Genomic DNA, 22,427 nt, shown 5'->3' on the forward strand with positions numbered 1-22,427 from the left:
AGGCTTGTGAAGCTAAATAAGGCAACTAGTGTCGTAAAAGATATATTTCAAACCCAAACCACAAGTTTTGCCCTTCAACGAGGGCCAGACGATCAACCAGTGTGCGAGAAGAGACGACGGTCATGGCAGGACAACTTTTGGTTGCCTCAACATGACAACGTGCCGGCGGAGCATCTGACACTTCCTGGCTGTGGCGGAGTAATTTACTTAATCACCCGACCTGGCTCCATGTGATTCCCCCCCGCCCCTTTTCCATGCTAACGAGGGTCATTAAGGGACCAATTTTGAAGGCATGGATGACATCCAGATGGCCTTGACACGGGATCTCAGAAGAAACGTTCCAGGAGAGCATGAAGGTGTGGCAAAGAAGGCTGGGAAAGTGCCTTGGACTCTAGGGCAATTACTTCCAAGGGGAAAACTTGTAATTTGGGTTTGAAATATTGCTTTTGCGAAACGTACACGTACAGTACTCACAAAAAGTGCAGGATATTTCTTTTGTGCTCAGGCCGAAGCAATAACACTTTGGCGCAATCTTCTGGCATCTTGGGGCCGAAAAAATACATAGATGTGAGTTGAGGAGCTTCATTCAGACAAAAGTAGTGCTTTGCCACCATTTTGTGGCATCTACAGACAATTATAAACCTTTGCAGGGGGCTCAATTATACACTGTATCCCTAACCTTTTGTGAGTAGTGTATAGTTGAGTTCATACGGCTTAATTATAGTCGCAATGGCAGCGCTTTTTCCGCAGCAGGTGTACCTAACTGAGTGTTGGACGGTCAGACGTCCCGTGCCAAGGATTATCTGTACACGGGCGGCACGTCCACCTTGATTCGCAGGGCGCTGACGGGGTCCTGGCAAAAGACGGAAATGTACTCCAGCACTTTGGAGTTGAGCCTCTTCTCACTTTCCTTGGCACGGTGGCGCTCTTTGTCCCAGCGCTCGCGCTCGCCGTTCATCTGCGAGAAGAGGTTGAGCTGGATGGCGCGCAACGTGGCCGCCAGCACGTACGCGGCGCCCTGCAGCCCGTGGCACAAGGCCGCGCCCACGCTCAGCACCGCCGCCATCACGTTGGGCATGGTCTCGCACAGCACGCACGCGCCCTCCAGGAGGTGCAGCGTGCAGGCGCGGCCTGCCGGCGGCGCGCCGTGCGGATGCGGGTAGGTGGGCGGGACCGGGTCCTGCCGCTGGGTGCTGGCCAGCAGGTGGCGCGCGCAGTCGCTGAAGTGGAGGGCGGCACGGCGCAGGGGCAACAGGGCCAGGTACAGGTGGCACGCCGCTTTGGTGAGGGCGTGGAAAAGCAGACGCAGCTCCAACACCGCGTTGCCTGGCCGAGAAAGAGATTAGTAAGTAAGTAAGTAAGTCAGATTGGAGTCTAATCTGATGCGGTGACTAATGTCAGCAAGCATTAAAGTCTCATGGAAAGTCACCTGAGCACGCAAAGCACATCATTTGACGATAAAACGAGGAAAATACTGTAACTGCAAATGAAGCATCTCAAGAGTCAGTCATGGAAACACAGGATTGTGCAAGTAAACATCCTAAAATTAACATTAACTAGCACTACCATAGTAAGAAGTACTTAACTATGGTACTTAAATCGATTTTTCACGTACGTACTTTTATTTTACTTATTTACATTTGTGTCGTCCTTCTACTTTTTCAGTCCCTACAGACGAGTTAATTTGTCAAAATATACTTATATTTTTTTCAACCTTTGCAGATGACAACATGATGTATAAAAAGGACATAAAAAGAGAGAGGCATAGTCAGCCCCAGTTGAGATTTTGATTGATAAAGTGATTGATTGAGATCTTGGGAAGGCAGTACGTGAACAGGATGTTGTTGTCTGCTTCAAGAATGATTCGTGGTGAATTAATAGCATCTTGTGCTAGCCTAAAAACTAACAGCTTCTGGCATTCCAAAGTTGTCCTTTTGAGAAAAAGACATACAGGTAAGATGTGTTTTTTTCCCCTATTGTTATCATTTGCTAATTTTGCATTTTTTGTTAGTGAGTTCACATTAACAAAGCCATGGGAACATGTATTGATGGCAAAGCAGACGGAACCGACGCTAGCTAACTTGTTCTACGTCTCAGTAAAAATGTGTAAGATTTACTTTATTACGTAACTGTATTACATTTCAGAGTCTGCAGTGTTTAACTTTTACTTAAGGAGTTGACTTAGTCTTTCTAATGTCAGTGAAGTATCAGTACTGACTGTCTGTATTCTCACAAAGTGTGTCTTTTAGCAATGCTACATTATTTTAGTTGTCACTTAAAACAACAATAAAATGTCTGTTTTCCTATTTGCAAATTTCCCCACTCTCGAACTAATAAAGGTGAACTTATTTTATAAATAGCTAGCAAAACCAACATCAAAACGAAGCTTCAATATTACATTAAATCGCCGTCTTATTTAATGCGGTGACTGTTGTCAGCAGGCATTGAAGTCTCAAGTGAAGTCACCTGAGCACACAAAGCACATATTTAAATCCTAAATCATATTTTCTTAGTTAGAGTGAATTAAGACATACCAATTAAACGTTAAACATCACGACATATTTTGAGGAAATTTTGTATGAGTTTATGAGTGTATACTCACAAAGTATTGAATGTATTCTAGAAATGTGACAATTTTATAGTCTCCTATCATTAAACAGCATACTAGAAAGTCAATCAATTACATGACCAACATGAATCCCAGTCTTTCCAAGCTCAATATTAGATTTTTGTTACTAGTCCACAAAAATACATGGCTGGAGTGTGATGCTTTACAAATGTTGAAAAACACATTGAAGATGTTATTTGTTCATATTGTATTTGAATAAAATGTTGTTCAAAATATCATTTCTTGAACATTAATTATCCCATGTATCCAGATGTTCTGGCTACTTTACAAATAAAGTCAATAAATAACATGACCTACACGAAGAGTCTTTCCAAGCACAATGCTACATTATAATATTCCATGTTTAGTACTGAATCACTAAAACTACATGGGTAATAATAATACTATAGCCATAACGTTGTGCAATAGTAATAAATACACACAATATGTAAAGCATGTGTGCTTGCCAAAAGGTTTGCTTAAGGTATGACTTAATAAATTTATTTTTAATATGCTTCAGGAGTGCTTTTAGTCTCAATTTTGGAGTCACAAGAGCAACATTTGATTTCATGGTACAGATACCAAAAATGAAAATATAAAGTCGAGATGCACGAATTATATCAGTCAAAGTTAAGTCATTAAACTAAAATTAGTCCTGTGAATCATAAAAAGATTGTTTTAGGGGTAGAAACTATTTTCTTTTCTTTTTTTGCACACATGAGCTCCTTCCATCCTTTTGACCTCTCACTTAGCAACGTTATAGTCTTTCAAATAAATAAATAAATACATTCATGCATAAATAAATGCGTCTTACCGTCTATAAAGCAGAAAATCCACAGGACGACAATACACGCTGCTAAAGAAGTGAACCAATCCATGTGACCCGCTTTTTTCCCTCCGGCAGTGAAAAGCCGAACAAATGTAGGCAAATGCGAAAAAGCAAAAATTGTTGACTTGTGATGACGATGATGCCGTCCTCGACGCCGTTCACGCACTCACGTGATCAGATGATCAGCAGCGGACGTCTGGAGCGTGAGGGCTCGGTGAGGACTCGGAGGTGCCAAACGGCCGCATTAATTAATTCCTCTGACCTTTAAGTCTTTCGCCAAGTCGACTGCGTCTTCTAGTGTCGCCAGCTCACTTTGTTTCATCCTTCTTTTCGCCCTTAAAAAGTGCAGGAATAACGAGGTGGCTGTCATTGAATGACGACATATAACGACGCGTCAATGAATTGAGCTCGATGACGTCATGTTGGCAAATTTGACATTTTTTGCACCGTTTGCACAGCTTAGCGTCATTTTAAAAAACGACAGAATGTGATGCTGGGAAGCTAAACAGAAATGCTGTGCATGGAATCGAAGGGGAAGATTGCAGTCCCCCCCCCCCCCCCAAAAAAAAAAAAAAAAAAAAAGAAACAGGGGCAACAGGTCTTATTGTCTTATTGTTAAAAGTATCGACATAAACATTAGAAAATTATGTTATTTTTTTATTTTTTTTGTATCCCTCTTTGGCCCCACCAACCACCCCACCTAAGGAAAAACAACCTATCAAATACAAAAGGCATAACTGACGAGGTGTCAACCATTTGCCATGGACCCTCGGCCAGACTCCGATCACTTGCATACCCCTGCGGCCTCGCGCTGGCCAGTCAGCCTGGGCTTCAGGAGCGTTGCTCAAACTATGTCGGGAAATACCCCAAAATGTCTATCTCTCATTTCCGAACAATTGGGCGTAAGACTAGCAACACGATGCAGAGCAACGGACCTCACGCAGCTGAGAATTCAGAAGTGAGGCGGTATTAGCAACGTTTCCGCTCGACAGGTATGTTCATCACCCTTTAGATTTTTAATTGATATGAATGGAAATTTGTACATTCCCAAAAACTGATAACATTTAGTCTACTCCATTATGAATAAGTCATGCTACCAATGTAGCAGCCAAGGCTAATGTCAGCATGTTTACAGTGCTAATGCTAGCTTAGTATTGGTAACACTGCTATTTTGTTGAAGCCGGACAGCCTTCTCTGTGACTATTTATCACAACTACGCACTTTCATAATTGTATGCCATTATGAATTTGCAATTTATGGCCACATATCACTTTTTGACTGGGGCTTGGTAAACACTTCCTGTGTAATAAGCCAGCAGCAGGCCGAGCATGCACACACCTGTCACACATTTCAGCCATATACAAAGAACAATTAATTGTACAGTAAAGCAGTGGTTCTCAACAAGGTCGCAACCCACTATTATAGAAATGAAGAACAATAAAGCATTTTTTAAAATTAAAAAATAGCCTCTGAAAACACATGTACAGTACGTTATATGTTTAAATGCCGTTAGTTTAAGGTTTCGTCGAAAGCGAATCACGACTTTACCTGCCTCTGTCACGGGGGGTGACGTCACGGTGTTGTCACGGCAACGGGCCGCGTGCGCCGTCAAGGAAGGAAGGGCCGGACCAAGTCTTTCGCCCTCTTCGGCCGAAAAGTTTGACTAAAAGAACAAGTGTTTCTAAAGATTGTTCGAAATGTGAACCAGGCTCAAGACCTGAGTGTTGCTTTTTGCTTTCGCTCCACTTCTAAACGCCTCGAAACTTCGAACGAGGTTAGAGAAATTCGCGCAATGCACCATGGGGGATATGTTATTTATTTATTTATTTATCTATTAAGTGGCGGGATCTTGCTTAGCAGGCTAGTAACAGTGACTAATTTTCACTTTTTAGGGTTTAGCAGCTGAACTAATGGGACATTTTTATGTCATTTTTATTTCAAACAATATATTCCAACATGCATATGGGAGGTTAAGGAGACACAATGGAGACATTTAAAGCAGTGTGAGCTCGTAATCATTTAGGAGCTACTTACAAACTAACGACCAAAGTCATTTTTGCTTCTACCCGTAATAATTTAACACCATATGTCATTTCTATTATACAGTGTGGGCCAAAAGTAAATGCTTTTTAAATCATCTTATTTTAAAACATGAGCGAAAGGAAGATGGGTGGAAGGATAAGGCTCACTGTCACACAAACCCACATCTGGACTTGAACCCCCAACACTGGTCTTAAACCTGTCATTTGAAACCTTAACCCATGTTAAACTCCAGCCTTGTCTTAAAATCATTATTTTGAAACCATAATCCATGCTAGAAACTATTTTGAAACCATAATTCAGTTTTGAAACCTTACTTTTAAACCCCAAACCTTTCATAAAACCCTAACACTTGCGTCCCTATTTGGAACCCTAACCCTGGCTTGAAACCCTACTTTAAAAAGCTAATTGTGGCTTGAAACCCTCTTTTGGATTGGTACCCTAACCCTTGCTTGATACTACTATCCGATTTCAGAAGCTTTTATTGAAATCGATGCAGACAGAGTAGCAGGTATGAGGAATGCTGCAATGTTGAAGGAGGGGGCATTTCAAGCATTTACGACATTGAACTAAATAATGAGTGAGATAAATGAGTGAAAAAGTAATAAAATGAAACATGTACATAGAGTGCATTTTGTTTACCCTGTGTTTTCTTTTTAGACATGTGGTCAAATAGCAATGATGGCTTCATCACCTATCATGTACCGTTTGATAACCGACTTCTGGTATCTCAGGTAGGTCAGTGCAATTGTGGCTACGGTGCCAAGACAGTAGTGATAACTTTACTAAAAATAAATATACAGGTAATTGATGTAATATTGCTGTTATGTTAGTGTATTGAGGATTTTCCCCCGCAGTAAAATTCTAACTTTTTGCTCAATTCAGACATATTCGTAAAATTATGATTTTATTCTTGTAATATTACTTTATTGTAACATTGACGTTTTCTGCTCATAAAATTACTTTAATTAATATTCTTATGTAATTTATTTTTTTGTAATATTAAAACTCTATTTAGTACAATTTGGACTGTTTTTGTAATATTGTGACTGTTCGCATACAATTACTCTAATACGATTATCTATGATTTTTTTACCATCAGAACTAGTTTTATTCATAATCATAATGATGATATGAATGATAATGATGAATCATAATGTATACTCATCTAATTTTATTCTACAAAAAGTATGGTCTTGCAAAAAAATAAATTCAAAATTAATTGCTTTTTCTTCATGTACAACTGCGACAACTCGACATATGATTTTATTTTTCCAGATAAAATTATTTATTGGCATAGATTTATGATATAATTCATGAAAATTCAGTTTTTTATCATTGACTTTTTTCTCATGGTATTATAACTTTATTCTCATATAGTGGAAAATTGTCATACAAATCTGACTTTTGTAGTAATTTACATTATGACCCCTTTCCACATTAAATTACGTTTTTCCCCCCTTGTAATATAACTTTATTCATTCGCTTGACTTTATTCTCACAATATAGTTTTTTTCTTCAAAATGATGTTTATTTTCTTGTAATATTGCCGACTCTATAGTATTCTTCACAGAATTACGCCATCATTCATATTTCAGTTTCATATTTTGACTTCATTTAATATTTTGGTATTGTTATTATTTCTTTTCAGTGCAGCTGTAATACTTGTCAACAATCTAATTGATGGTTTGATTAATGGACTGAATGTTTGAGACGACGAACATTTTCATAAACGTGACATTTTCATAGCATGTCTGCAAAAAGTGTAGCAAAACAGCACTGGTGCAACGCAGTAAATGTCTTGATGTTGTACTACAGGTGGCAGAGTCCAAGTGCCCGCGTCCTGAGGTGAGACTGTGCGCGCCAGTGAAGAATAGGAACACGAGTGGGTGCATTAAACAGAATAAACGTGATGATGCCACGGCGGTGCAGGGACCCAGGCTGCGGAGAGGGTCTCTCTCTTATGCCTCCACCAGGCGAATCCAGGTAAGGCACGAAGACACACTCCCTTGCTTTGACGAGATCCCGTTATCTTCGTTTCTATTTCAGGTAAAGATGGAAGCTGAAATTCAAGAGGCAAAAGAACTGATTCGACCTTTGCTGGACACAGAAAAGGTAATATTTAAGACGTATTTGTGAATTTTTCGAGTTAGGTAAAAAGTAGGAGTACAGTAATAGATGTACCCCTAAAAAGGTTTAGAATTGTCTCTCAATCATACGTCACTTCAACATAAAGTGGTGCCTTGAGATACAAATTTTATTTGTTCAGTGACCACACACAACGAAAAACACACACTCAAATGATCATCTTTCACCATTTAAATGAATGGAAATGCTATTAATCTGTTCCAGCTTCTCAACACATTTTTTCTTGTGTTTTGAAGGAAATGGTACTCTTTTTCTTTTAAAAAACGGGATGAAACAAAAAGGATTCAACAGTTTGTGAATCACGATTAATTAATTGCAACGCCTTCTGGTGTGTGTTACTTGGCCACCGGGGGAAGTATAATACAATCATTAAGACACAAATAAAGAAGAGTTTCACTCAGCTACTGTAAGTGACTCAGTAACATCACTTGTTTTTTGCCAAGGATAAAGAATATATGCTTGTGAGTATTGTTATATTGTCTGTCTAGATGTGTTATTGCACCATTTGTGTTCAAATAGCCGTTGGTTAGGGTTTTAAAACCATGACTATCGATGCTATTTGTTAGCCTGTTGATGGCAAGTTACGTGACTTTCGGCTTTCCCCTGTCAGGGGTCACCGCAGCAAGTCACATGATTTGTTGGGCACGGATGGGATTGTTTGAAATACACAAAGTGTAATTCTGTTTGCTTTATGTTTGGTTTGACAGTAAACTTCAAGTGGTCGTGACATTAAACAGCTTGAAGCCGCGTTTTTGAAGAATTATTCACTATCTGCCATACTGCTAATTGTTGTGGGGTTGAGTTCACTGCCACCATATAGCGCTCAAATGTTTTCTTGCAAATCAAAGCAAAAAAACAAAAAACAAATCTTCCAAACCACAGCTCGTAAACTGAAAAAAATCACAAGTGTGGCCAGGATTTGAACCCAGGTCCCCAGAACTGTAAGGCAGATGTGCTAACAATTGGTCCACCGTGCCGGCTGCGTTTCAATTCAATGGAGAACATTGATTTGACATACAAGTAAATTGGACACCAGTGCATTAAACGCTGAAGTCCAGGTAATAGGTATTACTGTACTAAGGAGCTACTTGCAAGCAAGACACATCTAACTTGTTTTTGCCCTGTAGGAGTTGGAGAATTTTCTGAGCAGGCACGATGAAGCCAAGGCAATGAAGAGGGAGGTGATGCGCAAGGTTTTGCATGAGGAAGTGTGGGCCCCGCTCCAAAAGAAGCTCGACTACCACATGGCCATCTGCAACCCGGCTGAGATCAAGACACGCCAAAACTTTTATGAACGATTCCTCCAGCACGGAAACGCCAAGGTTGGTTGACGAACTTGACATTATACGGACGCAAGTCCCAAGATGAGCGTTGGGCTCACGTTGGCTGTCACTTTCAGGGCTACGTGTTTTTAGATACGTGTGACCTGAATGAATACAATCCGTATCTCCTCTATGGCAAAAAGCCACACAGGTGCAAGGTGAGTTGGATTTGTTTTGTCATGACATGGTTTTGATTTTTTGTGTGAAACAGTGAAGTATTGATGTATCAATCTGGATGTTTTTTTTCCCCAGGAAGGTATTCTTCCGAGGATGCTTTCCACCTAAAATTTGATGTGATGTACATAACAAACTTCTTTGAGTATATTTTTTTAAAGTTGAATGTTAACCGATTTATTTTGTTATTCTTGTTTCAATATTATGTGCTATTTTTGGTATATATATATATATTTTTTTTAATTAAATTATTTTTTTTTTGCACAATCTGGTGGATGTGTGGAACACAATTATCTTTTATATTGACCATAACAACGACAAATACGAGGCATTTTGAATTAAAATAAATGGGTGAAATAGTAAAAAAAAAAAAATACAATACAGTTAAAATCAATCGATTTATATATAAATTGGTTCAATGTAATAAAAAGAGACAAAAATACAATAAATACATTTTGCTTCAAAACATCAGAGTATAGCATTTGCAAAAAAGATATTGAAAAAAAACTAAAATGCAGAGTAAAAAAATATAATTTTGATGGTAGATGATTAATTGAAAACCATATAGGCTCTATAGTTACTCTTCAGTAGACGGCTTAGAACTATTTTGTATTCGGTTGGGACGATTATAGTAAATAAGTATACTGTAGAGTAATAATAATTGGATAATTAAGAATTTGGGCGCAAGATATTTAAAAAGAAAGAAAGAAAAAAAAGAACTAGAAATAAAAAAAATTATAACATTTTGATCAATAAACACATTAAAACATTCCAAAAAATTAAAACATTCAAAAAGAACATACAACTTTGTTCAATGATTAAAAAAAGGCTCAATGTTCAATCTTCTGATCCGATTTGGATTTTATTTCAATTTCCCAAATTCTCCATTTAACATATTCAGACAGCTAGACTATCATATTAGGTTGTCATTTAACGTTTTTAGAATGTAGAATCTATTTCCTATGAAGACCCTCGATTGTAGCTGTTTACTCCGTGCTTAAGCCTTGGCGGAGGTCTGCAATCTGTTTAAAATGTGTTCCCTGCTGACAACATTCCCACACAGCTGAGGGCGGCTGAGCTGAAGGAGATGGAATTATTATACGAGAGGTCCAAGATGAAGAAGACTCGCTGTGAAGCAGGTAGCTAGTTTTGTCAATTAGCGGTCACACATTACATACAATAGGCCTGTATATAGATATATAATCCATCCATCCATCCATCCATCCATCCATTTTCTTTACCGCTTATCCTCACTAGGGTCGCGGGCGTGCTGGAGCCTATCCCAGCTATCTTCGGGCGAGAGGCAGGGTACACCCTGAACCGGTCGCCAGCCAATCGCAGGGTACATAGAAACAACCATTCACACTCACATTCACACCTATGGGCAATTCAGAGTCTTCAATCAACCTACCACGCATGTTTTTGGGATGTGGGAGGAAACCGGAGTGCCCGGAGAAAACCCACCCAGGCACAGGGAGAACATGCAAACTCCACGCAGGCGGGGCTGGGATTTGAACCCCCCTCCCCAGAACTGCCAGGCATATGTGCTAACCAGTTGTCCACCGTGCCGGCTAGATATATAATATTTACTTTTATTATACATTTCTATATAGGATGTCTGTACAAGTGGATCAGTCAGAGCAAGGTCCAACACGGCGACTACGTGACCCCTGTGATCACCTCATTCCATGTCCAGTCAGCAGACAAGGGCCACACGAATCACACGAGGTCCAGGTACAACTACATGCTTGCAAAATATATTTGTTCATTTCATTTTGGCAGAAAATCCTTACTAATTTGAAACTTCTAAGATTCCAAGCAAATCCCTTCATAGCAATAATTGAACGGTAGCAATAATTGAACTGTATACAGTGATCCTTTCCCCTAGAAAGTTTTAAAATTGCCAACAAGATGGTGGCAAAGCAGTACTTTTCTATTAGACAGGGCTATGGCCCGACTAAATGAAACTACTCCCCTCACTTCAACATAATGTAGTTTCTTGCCACCAAAGCAATACATTTATCTTAGACAGGGCTTTGGCCTGAGAATGAGTTTTTCAGGGAATAATGCAGTTTCGGTTCCGTAAAATCCTGCAAATTGGTGAATCAGAAAACTGGATCGCAACTATGCGTTTTCCATTTTCCATGACTTCTGATTTCAAATTCAATTTGTCGTTAAATATATATTCAGTTGTGGGGGCAATTGTTTGTATGTAATAATACAGTGGTCACCTAAATGGTGCCCGTGAGCACCAGGTACTCTCCAAGGACCACATGAGCAGCCCACAGTTCTGTTCTAAAAATAGCTCACCAGTGATGGGAAATGGTGATTTCCGAGGAATGTTGTACAAGATGATCATTTGAAAAGGTATATATACACTTGCAGAGATTTACAGAAATAAATTGTTGCATATTGATATTATATTGTTTCCTACAGTACCTTGTAAAATCATTGTTGATAAATTTGATAATTCATTAACATGAACAGTGTCTATACATGGACAAATATCATTCAATATAAACAATAACACAGTTTTTATGATTTTCAGTCATCATGGGCCCTCTGAGGGAAACCATAACTACGATGTGGCCAACGATGAAAATGAGTTTGGCACCCCTGAAAGCTATGTTTAAAAATAAAAAATTCAGTGAACATAACATTTATAATGTGTAATGTGTTGTACAGCCTGGACGTACCGTACCATGTACGCGAGACCTCCACACTGGATGGCACATGCCATCACGGCGGCTGCTGGTTCTCCAGATGAGTAGCGCTTTCTTCACTTCACATCAATGAAGTCCATTTTATCAACTCAATAGCCACCTGTCAGTATTACACACGCATAGATACAAGAACACTGGTGGTTAATAATGAAGCCCCAACAAAGAGGACTGTTTGTATGTACAATGTACAGGACTGCACAGCATGTACAATTTATTAATTTAGCATGATGAATTTCACACAGCATTGACAGTATGCTATGCTGTTTGCATTGTGTGCAGAAGCTAAAACAGACCCGGCATGTTTGTACTAATAAAAGCAGGTCAGTTAATGCATTGTTAAATACCTCTCTGACATTGGAAATGATTGTATCTGTAAAGTCTTGATTGTGAATAGATGGTGTGGGTGTACCTAATGTTGTGGCTTGTAAATCCCATGGTTGTGTTTGTTTAAAAAAAGAAAAAAAAAAAAAGAAAAAAGTATTCCAGTGTGCTGCCAATCCTATTCACTTTTCCAGAACAAGGTTGCTAGTATGTGAAGGCACTTGTGAATGGGGGTTTTGCAGTCTTATATGACACAGGGGCTCAGAAGTATCATTTGGGTGGAGGCTCATAGAGCTGCAGGTCCAGCTTGACCCAAACTTCTCCAGTGGGGACTTCGTGGAGCAGTAGGCGGCGACTGGCGGCGCCTTTGCTCTCCAGTTCCTTCTTGATAGTTGCCACGGGAACCTCAGTGCGGCCAAGGAAATCTAATGGGAAAAAAATAGTAAAAAAATAAATAAATAAATAAATAAATTTGTATTTTTTTAAAGACAGAAAGTGAAGCTACGGCATTGTTGTCTTTTTTTTTAGTAGGGTGCACTATATGTTTGTTCAAATATAGTTTAGTTTGTGCTGTAACACGGGTCACCAACATGGTGCCTGCGGGCACCAGGTAGCTGGTGCACTTTAATTGCTTTTTTGCACAAATGATAACAAAGTAAACATGTACATCCACAATTGATACCCAGAGGCACTCAACAAGCAAAGTGACTGTTAGCTAGTTAACAGCCAGCCACTACACTGAGCCAACAATGGCCAACTATACACTCTTATTCGCTGACTCCAACGTCACACACCAGGCCAGGCAACACATTTTAAAGCTACACACATTCAAAGTTACAGATACAGTGTAGAATGCGAGAGTGGTGACCCAAGTGGATAAAAATAATACCTGCGCCTTGCATGCATAGTATTGCTAGTATGGGTATTAAACATAAAGCTTAACAGGCTGCATGCGAATTGAATTTCATTCGGATTCACTGGGGTGGAATATTCCTTTTGCCAAACCAATATGTCAATTTTCATCATGTAAACAGTGAATAAACCATAACAAACCATCGGAATAGTGTCAGGGTGTGCTCTGTCTACGCTAGCTCTGTCTTGACGTAAACGTGCAATGATGCATCGTTTATGCACTTGAAAATATGAATATACACTTGAAAGTATAAAAAATACAGAGGTGGCCTGCGACGGGGAGCTTGCATTTAACAACTTGCAACTTTTTAAAAATCAAGCTGTTGCTTTAATAAAAGTGTAAAAACAATCACAACTTCTGTGCTAAACAGACTACTGACCCCTATCTTGATAAAACATCACCGCATGTCTGTAGAACGGCTGTTCTGATTAAATGTAGCCTATGTAAACACCAGATCGGAATAGATCATGTCACATGTAAACAGTTGACCAGAGTCCTTCAATCGGAATGATTTCAGATGGAAGGGCAAAAAAAGTCTGCATGTAACTCTGGCTAGTGAATAATTCCCAACAAAGCCTATCTTTTTTTGTGCTGTGGGCTGTTTAATACAGTTTATGCTTTTTTAGTTGTATGTATACAAACGAGTCCACTGACCGTCTGGCGAGAACTGGTCCTTCTCAAAGACGGTGATGCACAAGACGTCCTGGTAGAGGTCTTTGACAAAGAACTGGCAGTTAAAGTTCCACTTGGGGTTTAGCGTGTTGCTTGCGGATCGGGACGTGTAGCACTGGGCCCCCATGGTCAGCTCACAATAAGGGTTGCTCTTGCCTGCAGGGGATGTGGAAGACATGGGAGACAACATCTCACATGAACATTCTTCAATTACTGTATTATTATTCTTACCGTTGGGCTTGCAAGCTTTGAGCTCCTGGGCCTCAGAGACGGTTACCAGGAGCCTGCCGATGCCACTTGTCTTCAGAGAGCGAGCTATAAAATATGGAGACATGAAACGAAAGGACAACATGGATATGTGAGAGGACAACACATAAAAACAAAGTGGAGACACAGGAGGACAAAATGGAGACATGGACTTAAAACCTTTCACTGACCTTGATATGCCTTCTCCCGTTTTTTCTTCTCTGTCTCGATGAAAATCTCAGACGCCGCTTTGATTTTCTGCACCCACGCCGCCCTGACAGAACAACATGTTAGGCCTGCCGCACACTGAGTGACAGTAGGGATGTCCTGATCACATTTTTTTGTACTCGAGTCACTTGATTTTGCCGATACCAAGTCTGAGCTGATACCTTGACAATTCATTAGGATATACATGTAAGAAATTAAGAATACATCGATATATCCAGCCTCTCAAAATAGCCACACTCTACTTGTTTTTTTGATCACCGGTTTCCTCTCTTTGTGGAGATCTGCTTTTCTTTGACACCAATCGCACTATTATTTTTTTGGGTTAACAAATAATGCAGTACATTATACTACATTTGGAGCATGAAAAGATGATACAGTCTCAAAGTTTTTCTGTTGCGGTGCGTCGGTAGACTGGCAGTGTCGCCAACTATAACTTTTTCGAGATGATCCACGTCAGTCACATTCGGCTGTGTTGTTCGGTGTGCGGTGGATTTTAAACACACCGGACACTTCGGTACGCACTCTTAAGACCCATCCATAATTCTAAAACAGTTGACTTTTACCTACAAGTATTGTCCCGTGTGTGTGCGCTCACCTTTCATTCAAGGTGTCTGTCCTGAGCGAGTAGACGCGGTCAATGTGCGAGACGAGAAAGAGCGGCTCATCACTCGACGGGTCAGGCGGCATTTTGACCAAAACCTCGTTGAGGAACAGTGGCTGTTGACAAAATAAATACAAAACAAGTGACGCAAGTGATATCACGCAGGTTTCACTGGTTTTACTTACCGTCTTGTACATCTTGAGCTGGATGCTGCTCTTGGAGCTGAACAGTTTGTCGGGCCCGGAGGAGGACAAGGATTTTGTGCCTTGCGTCAGGAGCAAGAAGTCGTTGAAGAGGAACGCCCACAATTCCCGGCTGCTCTTGGTCTTGTGTAGACGACCGCTGTGGAGCAGCTTGCGTGGCCCGAGGCAATTAGTGAGCGAGTTTAACACCAAGTGCTGCCATTGACACAGATGAGACAGAACCGTGACAATCCTGCAGAACCGTGACAATCCTGCGTCTTTCACTAGCAAAAAGAGGGGTTCCCACCTCGATAGCCCCATCACACTGCACGTGGCTCTGGATCCACTCGAGGCGATCAGAGTTCTCCTTCTCCCTGACGCCCTCGTTGACCTGAGAGCACAGCTCCTCGGCCCGCTCCAGAGCCTCCCTCAGGGGCGATTGGTCTGCGTGGTGGTCAGGCGTGTGCTCCAGGATCTAAAGTGATGTCATACATTAACGAAGAGTAAGACGATGAAGTTCTGAAATATGTGTCCGACATACGTTCTTTATGAGCAGAGGGTAGCGTGTGATTCTCTGCATGGGCTTGAGGAGAAAGCTGGACAGAGGCATTCCTTTACAGCGGTAGTTAGTGGCGATTTTCTGTTCCATGGGAGGGAGAGAGGGAGGGAGGGAGGGAGAGTGAGTGAGAGAGAGAGAGAGAGAGGGAGAGAGACAGAGAGAGTGAAATAGATGCTTACTGTGTGAATACTGACACAATCTTACCCTCACTGTCCAATTAAAAAAAACATGTACGTATCTGAAAATGTTTGTGTTCTATTCACTGCCATATTTGTCCTGTATGTTTTTCAATGGATAGGCTGGCATCCCCCAGCTTGCCTGTGAAATTCAAGTTTCTACAGTACATAACACATGACAAACAGATGCCAATAGATGGCTGCGTTGCATCGCTTTGGATTTGAGATCAGCATAGCCTTTAAGTAGAAGATCAAGATTAGGAGGTGAATCTCATCTTGCCACGTCAATTATGAGGGCGTGAAATGCCAACATGTTGAAAGATGTATGGTATAAACAGTATGTGTCCCAGTCGGTGTAGTGCAAAGTGAGTGTCGTGATCATGAGAAAGGATCACGCCGTTCAAGAACTGAATGAAAAAAAAAAAAGCCACTGATGTTATACGGTGAGTTTTGTTAGTCTTCCTTTTTAGTTTGAGGTGACACAAAAGCATAAAGTATTAGCATCAAAGTCACTGGTCGGCTTGACATTTCTTTTCACAAAACTCATTTTCTCCACTTTTCAGAAACCGGTGTTTTTAGTAAAAACAACCCATGTTCTAATGTTGATTACTAAAGAACGGAAAGAGGTAAAAACAAACTTTTTTTTCTGGTGAAAGAATAGTGTACTTTTTGTTTTGGTAGGTTGGGTGCTTATAATGTCACAGAACGTAAGATCAGTCAAATTGCTTTGAAACAGCTGGCAATATAGGGAACTATACTTTGAAATTGGCTTGTAGTGAATGAGTTAAAAAAAAATAATCATGGAGATACATGACTTTACTGGAGTGTACTAATAAAAAATACTTCTACAAGAAGCCATTTGAATTATTTGTTTGGTAGACCCTCCGCCCCATAAAAGTTTATTTGTTTTATGAATTAATGAATGAAAAAAAAAAAAAATAAAAATAAAAAATAAATCCCCAATTAATAAAAATTTATTTTAAAATGTGCCACTGATGCCACCATGCAGGTGGTGTGGTTTCAGTTCCCACTCAGTGACTGGACATCAGTGTGAATGGTTGTTCGTCTCTATATGCACCCTGTGATAGAATGACAACCAGTCCAGGGTGTAGTCTCCCTTTCCCCCTATGTCAGGTGGGATAAGCTCCAGCTCCCCACATCCCTGAACAGGATACGTGGTATAGAAAATGGATTAATTGGAAATTTTAAAATGTATCTGGTAGAAATAATTTCAGAAAAAGCAATATTTTTCTTAAAACAAATATTTCCAAGATACTATTTTAAAATTTATTTTGGAATAAAAATATGCATTTTTAAAAAGGAATTTTTACCTACGAGATTGTATGTAAAAAATATTTTCATTTTTGGAAAAATAAAAAAAAGCTGAAAATGTTATCATTTAATCAGATTATACATTTTCGAAATTACATTAAAAGAAAAAAAACTCAGTTTATAGATCAAACCTGACGAACTAAAACTACCCCTGACCCCCACACACATTTGTTATAGTTTTCTTGAAGCTGGTTATCTACAAATTGTAGAGAAGAATTTAGAAAATGCTATATTTTCTAAAAATCTCGTAGCTTCAAGTCTTTTAAAATTATTTAAGATTACATTAAAACATTTGTTTTAACATTTTAATACCATCTTATTCCCCCTCACAAATTCGTAATATTTGTTTTCAATCAGGAAAAAGCTATAATTTTCTGAAAAATCATGTATTTCCAAATGTGTTTTTATTTCCTTTTACTTTTATTGAATTAAAACCTTTTTTTTTATTAGAATTGAGTATTTTATTAGCGTCTGCCTCACAGTTCTGAGGACCGCGGTTCAATCCCCAGCCTTGCCTGTGTGGAGTTTGCATGTTCTCCCCGTGCCTGCGTGGGTTTTCTCCGGGCACTCCGGTTTCCTCCCACATCCCAAAAACATGCATTAATTGGAGACTCTAAATTTCCCGTAGGTGTGAATGTGAGTGCGAATGGTTGTTTGTTTATATTTGCCCTGCGATTGGCTGGCAGCCAGTTCAGGGTGTACCCCGCCTCCTGCCCGATGATAGCTGGGATAGGCTCCAACACTCCTGTGACCCTTGTGAGGATAAGCGGCTCAGAAAATGGATGGATGGATGAAAATAAAACTACAAATATGAGAATTCATGGAGATAACATGGTTTTCTTTGGACAGTAACTGTATGCCTTTAATAGTGTGTGAGTACAGTACTTTGAGGAAGTCCTTGAAGTCAGGCTGGTTGTGCGTTTTGCTCTGCAGCAGGGCGGCGGCGTTGAGCTGGCAAGAGCAGAAGCGGACGTAAGGCTGCATGTTCGTCAGCTCCGACGCCAGCAGTTCGCCGATCAGCTGCACCGGCATGTTGTCGCCTCCCGTTTTCTTGCGTACACGCAGTGCCCTGAAAGCGCAGACCCGATGGAAGCTACGAAAGGTTGTGTACAGGGAGACATCTCAAGTGTTGACATACTTACTTGAGCAGTTTGGTGTTGCACATGATAAGCTCTCTCCAGTTGACGAAGATGACGCCCATCTCCGCTTCTGTTAGTCGACCGGATTCTGACATAGGCTTGTAGAATACCTGAAAAACAGAAAACTTGGTCAAATTGGAGCTCTTGATCTTATTTAATAAACAATTACATTTTAATTTAAATCCCATTTCAAAGTTTTTTTTTAATTAACATTTTTATATAGATAAAGACGGCGGGCGACTGGTTAGAGCGTCAGCCTCACAGTTCTGAGGACCCGGGTTCAATCCCCGGCCCCGCCTGTGTGGAGTTTGCATGTTCTCCCCGTGCCTGCGTGGGTTTTCTCCGGGCACTCCGGTTTCCTCCCACATCCCAAAAACATGCATTAATTGGAGACTCTAAATTGCCCGTAGGCATGACTGTGAGTGCGAATGGTTGTTTGTTTCTCTGTACCCTGCGATTGGCTGGCAACCAGTTCAGGGTGTACCCCGCCTCCTGCCCGATGACAGCTGGGATAGGCTCCAGCACGCCCGCGACCCTAGTGAGGAGAAGCGGCTCGGAAAATGGATGGATGGATATAGATAAAGACAATTAACTGAAAATATATATTTTGTAGTATTTTACCTACTATATTGTAACTATAATGCAAAATCTGAGAAAAATATATGTATTTTTTTAAAACGCTGATATTTAAATAAAATAGCCCATCTTAAAGGGGTTAAGAAATGAAGGTATTTCATTACATTGAATAAAATGTTTTAATATTTTTAAATGTTAAATATCTTAAAAAAATAAAACTTGTGGCCCTTTATTTTTTAACATTATGATATTAATGTAAAGTAAAATAACTGGTTTTATATTTATGCCCATCTTAAATAGTATTTGTTTTAATACATAAAATTAAATTACACTAGCGATTCAGAAACAAACCTTGGCAGGAATAAAATAAAAGCTTTTTATCTCAATCTTAAAAAGTATACATTGCTTTTAGTTACATTAAGATGTCAATAAAATTCTACACCTAGATTTTATTTTTTTAAATCTATTTTAAATAATATTTATATTTTTGTGTAACCTTTATTTAACCAGGTAGGTCAAATAAGAATCAGTTGTCATTTACAATGACCTGGCCACTAATAATATAACAATGTGAATTTTTAAATTAAGTAAAGTAAATGGTTGAAAAAACAATATTTGAACAAATTTTATTTTTAAATTATGTTTAACCTCCATAAACAAAAAACCTCCATAAACAAAAAGAACTCAAAATATGCATACCATAGTATGAGGTAGTAGAGGTAGTGGAGATACCAAATTTCGTGGACAGTAATTGTGTCTGTGTGTTTGTGTGTGTGCGTGCGTGCGCATGCAGACCTCCAGCACCAGCTCCAGGTCGTCCACATAGGTCTCCTCGGTGCGGATGAGCTCGTGGATGTAACCTTGCCTCTTCCTCTCCTGGGGACTCATCGTGTCCAGAGTCATTAGGTCTGCACACCCTTTGACACACATAATACAAAAGCCCGCACACGTGTGTTCAAACCTTCCTTTATTATCAGCTTTGTGATCCATGTTATTTACATGAGTGAGGCACATACAGTAGCAGGCAAGTGAAAGGGAGCACCTTTCATGATTGCATAGGCTGGAATGGAGGGAAAGCGCATAGAGGAAGACGAGTTTGTTCTGCTGGTGATGTCACTCAAGTGTAAAAGTAAATGTCAGTCACACATATGATATAGTTTGTTTTATTATTCTATACCATTAAAAGTGGATGGTAGTATTAGGAAGGGTTCACATTGGTCCATTTTAGTAAGGCTTTTAGGTTAAGTATACCACCATAATCATACTGAACTGTGGGCTTTGTTTAGAAAACTAAAACCACAATATTAGGTACAAATTCACAAAATGGTGCCTTTACAAAGACAATTGACACTGTCAGGGAGGTATTCATCTATCAGTACAGTATACTGCAGTGTACCTAATGTGGTGTAATTTCACATTTACGGTGGGATTTGTTTTCAATGGCAAAGCCAAATTAAGCTTTGCATCATAGAGACACAAGCCTGCTATACCCTTTAACACTGCCTACTTTTACTGTTTTTGCCACACCTGGCACTGACACAGAATGATAGTCGACCCGGCAATTTTATGCCTTCAGAGGTAGTCTCAGAGCCACTACATGAAGAATGATGCGTGTGTGTAAGTGTATTTTGTAATGCTGGGATAGCAGTGTGAAGATGAACACATACTTCTCGAGCCACTTTTACGCTGCTTGTTTTATACACTTTTTTGCTGCATCTAGCAATGACACAGAATGACAAAGTCACCCCGGCAATTTTACGCCTTCAGAGGTAGTCTTAGAGCTGTAACAGAGGCGGGATGAACCCCGTATGTCCGATAGAGCACGACCGATAAATCGGCTGGCTGATTAATTGGACAAGTTATAGCATATCAAAACAAATCGACATCGGTCAGTATGTAACCGATGTATTAACTTTATTTCTGTGCAGAAATTCTGTTGTGCTGCTCAAAGAACCAGAAAAGTAATTTTCATGTTTTTTTTCCTAAATACATTAAATATGTTTGAAAGTAAGTGCTGAAAACATAGTAAAGACTGAGAAAAATTAAGTACAGAATTATTGAGCTATAGTGTTAAACAGTTTTTCACCATCTCAGTTTTCCAGACTTTTTGGGCGGGGCTAAAACGGGGTGCGCTGACGCAAGTAAGGTATAGCATAAGTCGGCTTTCCCCCACTATATAACTACCAAGCACCCTTATTCCATGCAGTGGCCATTCAGCATAATTGCTATGTCGTTATTTCTAATAACTTGGCCCAGTTCTACTATACAGCATGCAGTTAGTCATCAAACTATGCCTACAACCTGAAAAAATACATCTTTCCTGAAGTGTGATGTGTTTTGTTTTATTTGGGCTACAGTGTCTCTGCTGTGGTGTTTCTACACATGCGCCGCCGCGTAGCGAAGCAGCGGCAAACCAGACGCGATCTACCGCCCTGGTGGCTGGAGTAGCCACCAACGGTCTGTTGCAATGGCGTTAGGGTCGTCCGCCTTACAGTTCTTAACCGTAATGTCGCGGGGCGAGAAGAAAGAAAAAAATATATAATATATAATAATAATAAAAAAATAAATAAATAAAAATCACCCTCTGCATCACACTTCTGCAGCCACAGCAGTGTGATGCACGGCCAGATAAATTTCCACAGAGGCGAAGGTGGGAAAATTGTGCTTGCGCGGCTGTCGGTCATTATGACGGAGCTCAGAGGCTGTCTATCCGCCACAGAGTGCCTCTCTGCAGCCTGTGAGAACATGTGCAATGTGCATCGCTGGGAATTCTCCACTCCCACCTTTGGAGCTGGGAGAGAAGGCACATATTTTATTGACAGCTGAAAGTTTCAAGGGCTGGGGTTCTCAGCGCATTCAGCGACACACCCACAGCGTCTGGAAGCTGAGCGAACGTCTCAATTCTTGAAGCCTGATTTCAAATACTTTGTGATTATTATTATTATTTTTTAATTCATTCAAAATTGTCCAGCTTGTTAACAATGCTCCTCTTTGTGGCATCTCAAATTTACAAAACATTTTTGGGTCAGTTTACTGGGCCTTTAATATAAGACTATTATACAGCGTTTTAAAGTTGTGTAAATGATCTTTGTGAGGCAAACAAAGATTTATGCAACTGTTAATTCCCAAGTCCACCGTTATCTAATATAAGACTATTATACAGTTGACAGTTTACAGTCCTTATGTTGACAGTGTTAGTAATTGGAGTTCCTTCAATATACCCTCCAGCATATATCGATGTTCCTATTTCATGTTTTGGTCGATATCGGTCATTGGCCAATATAACGGATATTGGACGATATATCAGCTTTTTTTTTAAGCCCCCAATATCGGTAACTGCATCTGCCCCAAAAATCCGATATTGCTCGGGTTTCAGTGTATAAGTATTCCACAATGCTGGAACAAGGGTGCAAAGTTTAACATCAGACAACCTCTTCTCCAGCTCTGATGTGTTGAATGCAATTGTTGTCGTCCGACAATTATTCTATAAACTTGCGAATACATTCCGGATGATCCGTTACGCCTCTTGAGGAGATACAGACTCTGATTGTGGAATTCTGTGTCACTATTTCATACATTCCGGATGATCCGTTACGCCTCTTGAGGAGATACAGACTCTGATTGTGGAATTCTGTGTC

At 40.0% G+C, this 22,427-nt stretch overlaps 2 protein-coding genes across 8 annotated transcripts in view; one reads left to right on the forward strand and one right to left on the reverse strand.

Moving 5' to 3' along the window:
* Positions 1-1,337: 1,337 nt before the first annotated feature.
* fam228a (family with sequence similarity 228 member A) lies at positions 1,338-9,321 on the forward strand. Of its 4 annotated transcripts, XM_061754810.1 has the most exons (7): positions 1,338-1,953; positions 6,138-6,211; positions 7,296-7,463; positions 7,527-7,592; positions 8,753-8,947; positions 9,025-9,105; positions 9,200-9,316. In XM_061754810.1, the coding sequence occupies exons 1-7, from the start codon at positions 1,839-1,841 to the stop codon at positions 9,230-9,232; spliced, it is 732 nt and encodes a 243-aa protein (XP_061610794.1). In that variant the 5' UTR covers positions 1,338-1,838; the 3' UTR covers positions 9,233-9,316. The 4 variants fall into 4 exon arrangements, with proteins under 4 accessions (XP_061610794.1, XP_061610792.1, XP_061610796.1 ...); XM_061754808.1 differs by having other exon boundaries at positions 9,025-9,321; XM_061754812.1 differs by lacking the exon at positions 1,338-1,953 and adding an exon at positions 4,140-4,429 and having other exon boundaries at positions 9,025-9,321.
* A 184-nt stretch (positions 9,322-9,505) lies between these two features.
* The window catches only part of itsn2a (intersectin 2a), a 44,451-nt gene continuing 31,529 nt past the window's right edge, over positions 9,506-22,427 (reverse strand). For 3 of the 4 annotated variants that reach the window (XM_061754803.1, XM_061754802.1, XM_061754801.1), the window contains 11 exons: positions 19,585-19,706; positions 18,217-18,323; positions 17,960-18,143; positions 15,549-15,647; positions 15,315-15,482; positions 15,011-15,223; positions 14,820-14,941; positions 14,188-14,270; positions 13,982-14,065; positions 13,733-13,906; positions 9,506-12,590 (listed from right to left, as the gene is read on the reverse strand). In XM_061754803.1, coding sequence (XP_061610787.1) covers positions 12,436-12,590; positions 13,733-13,906; positions 13,982-14,065; positions 14,188-14,270; positions 14,820-14,941; positions 15,011-15,223; positions 15,315-15,482; positions 15,549-15,647; positions 17,960-18,143; positions 18,217-18,323; positions 19,585-19,706 — 1,511 coding nt within the window. In that variant the 3' untranslated portion in view covers positions 9,506-12,435. The remainder of the gene's footprint in view (positions 12,591-13,732; positions 13,907-13,981; positions 14,066-14,187; positions 14,271-14,819; positions 14,942-15,010; positions 15,224-15,314; positions 15,483-15,548; positions 15,648-17,959; positions 18,144-18,216; positions 18,324-19,584; positions 19,707-22,427) is intronic. The other variant, XR_009785541.1, reaches the window with a different exon arrangement.

Source organism: Phyllopteryx taeniolatus, chromosome 18 (assembly GCF_024500385.1).
Source record: "Phyllopteryx taeniolatus isolate TA_2022b chromosome 18, UOR_Ptae_1.2, whole genome shotgun sequence".
Lineage (NCBI taxonomy): Eukaryota > Metazoa > Chordata > Actinopteri > Syngnathiformes > Syngnathidae > Phyllopteryx > Phyllopteryx taeniolatus.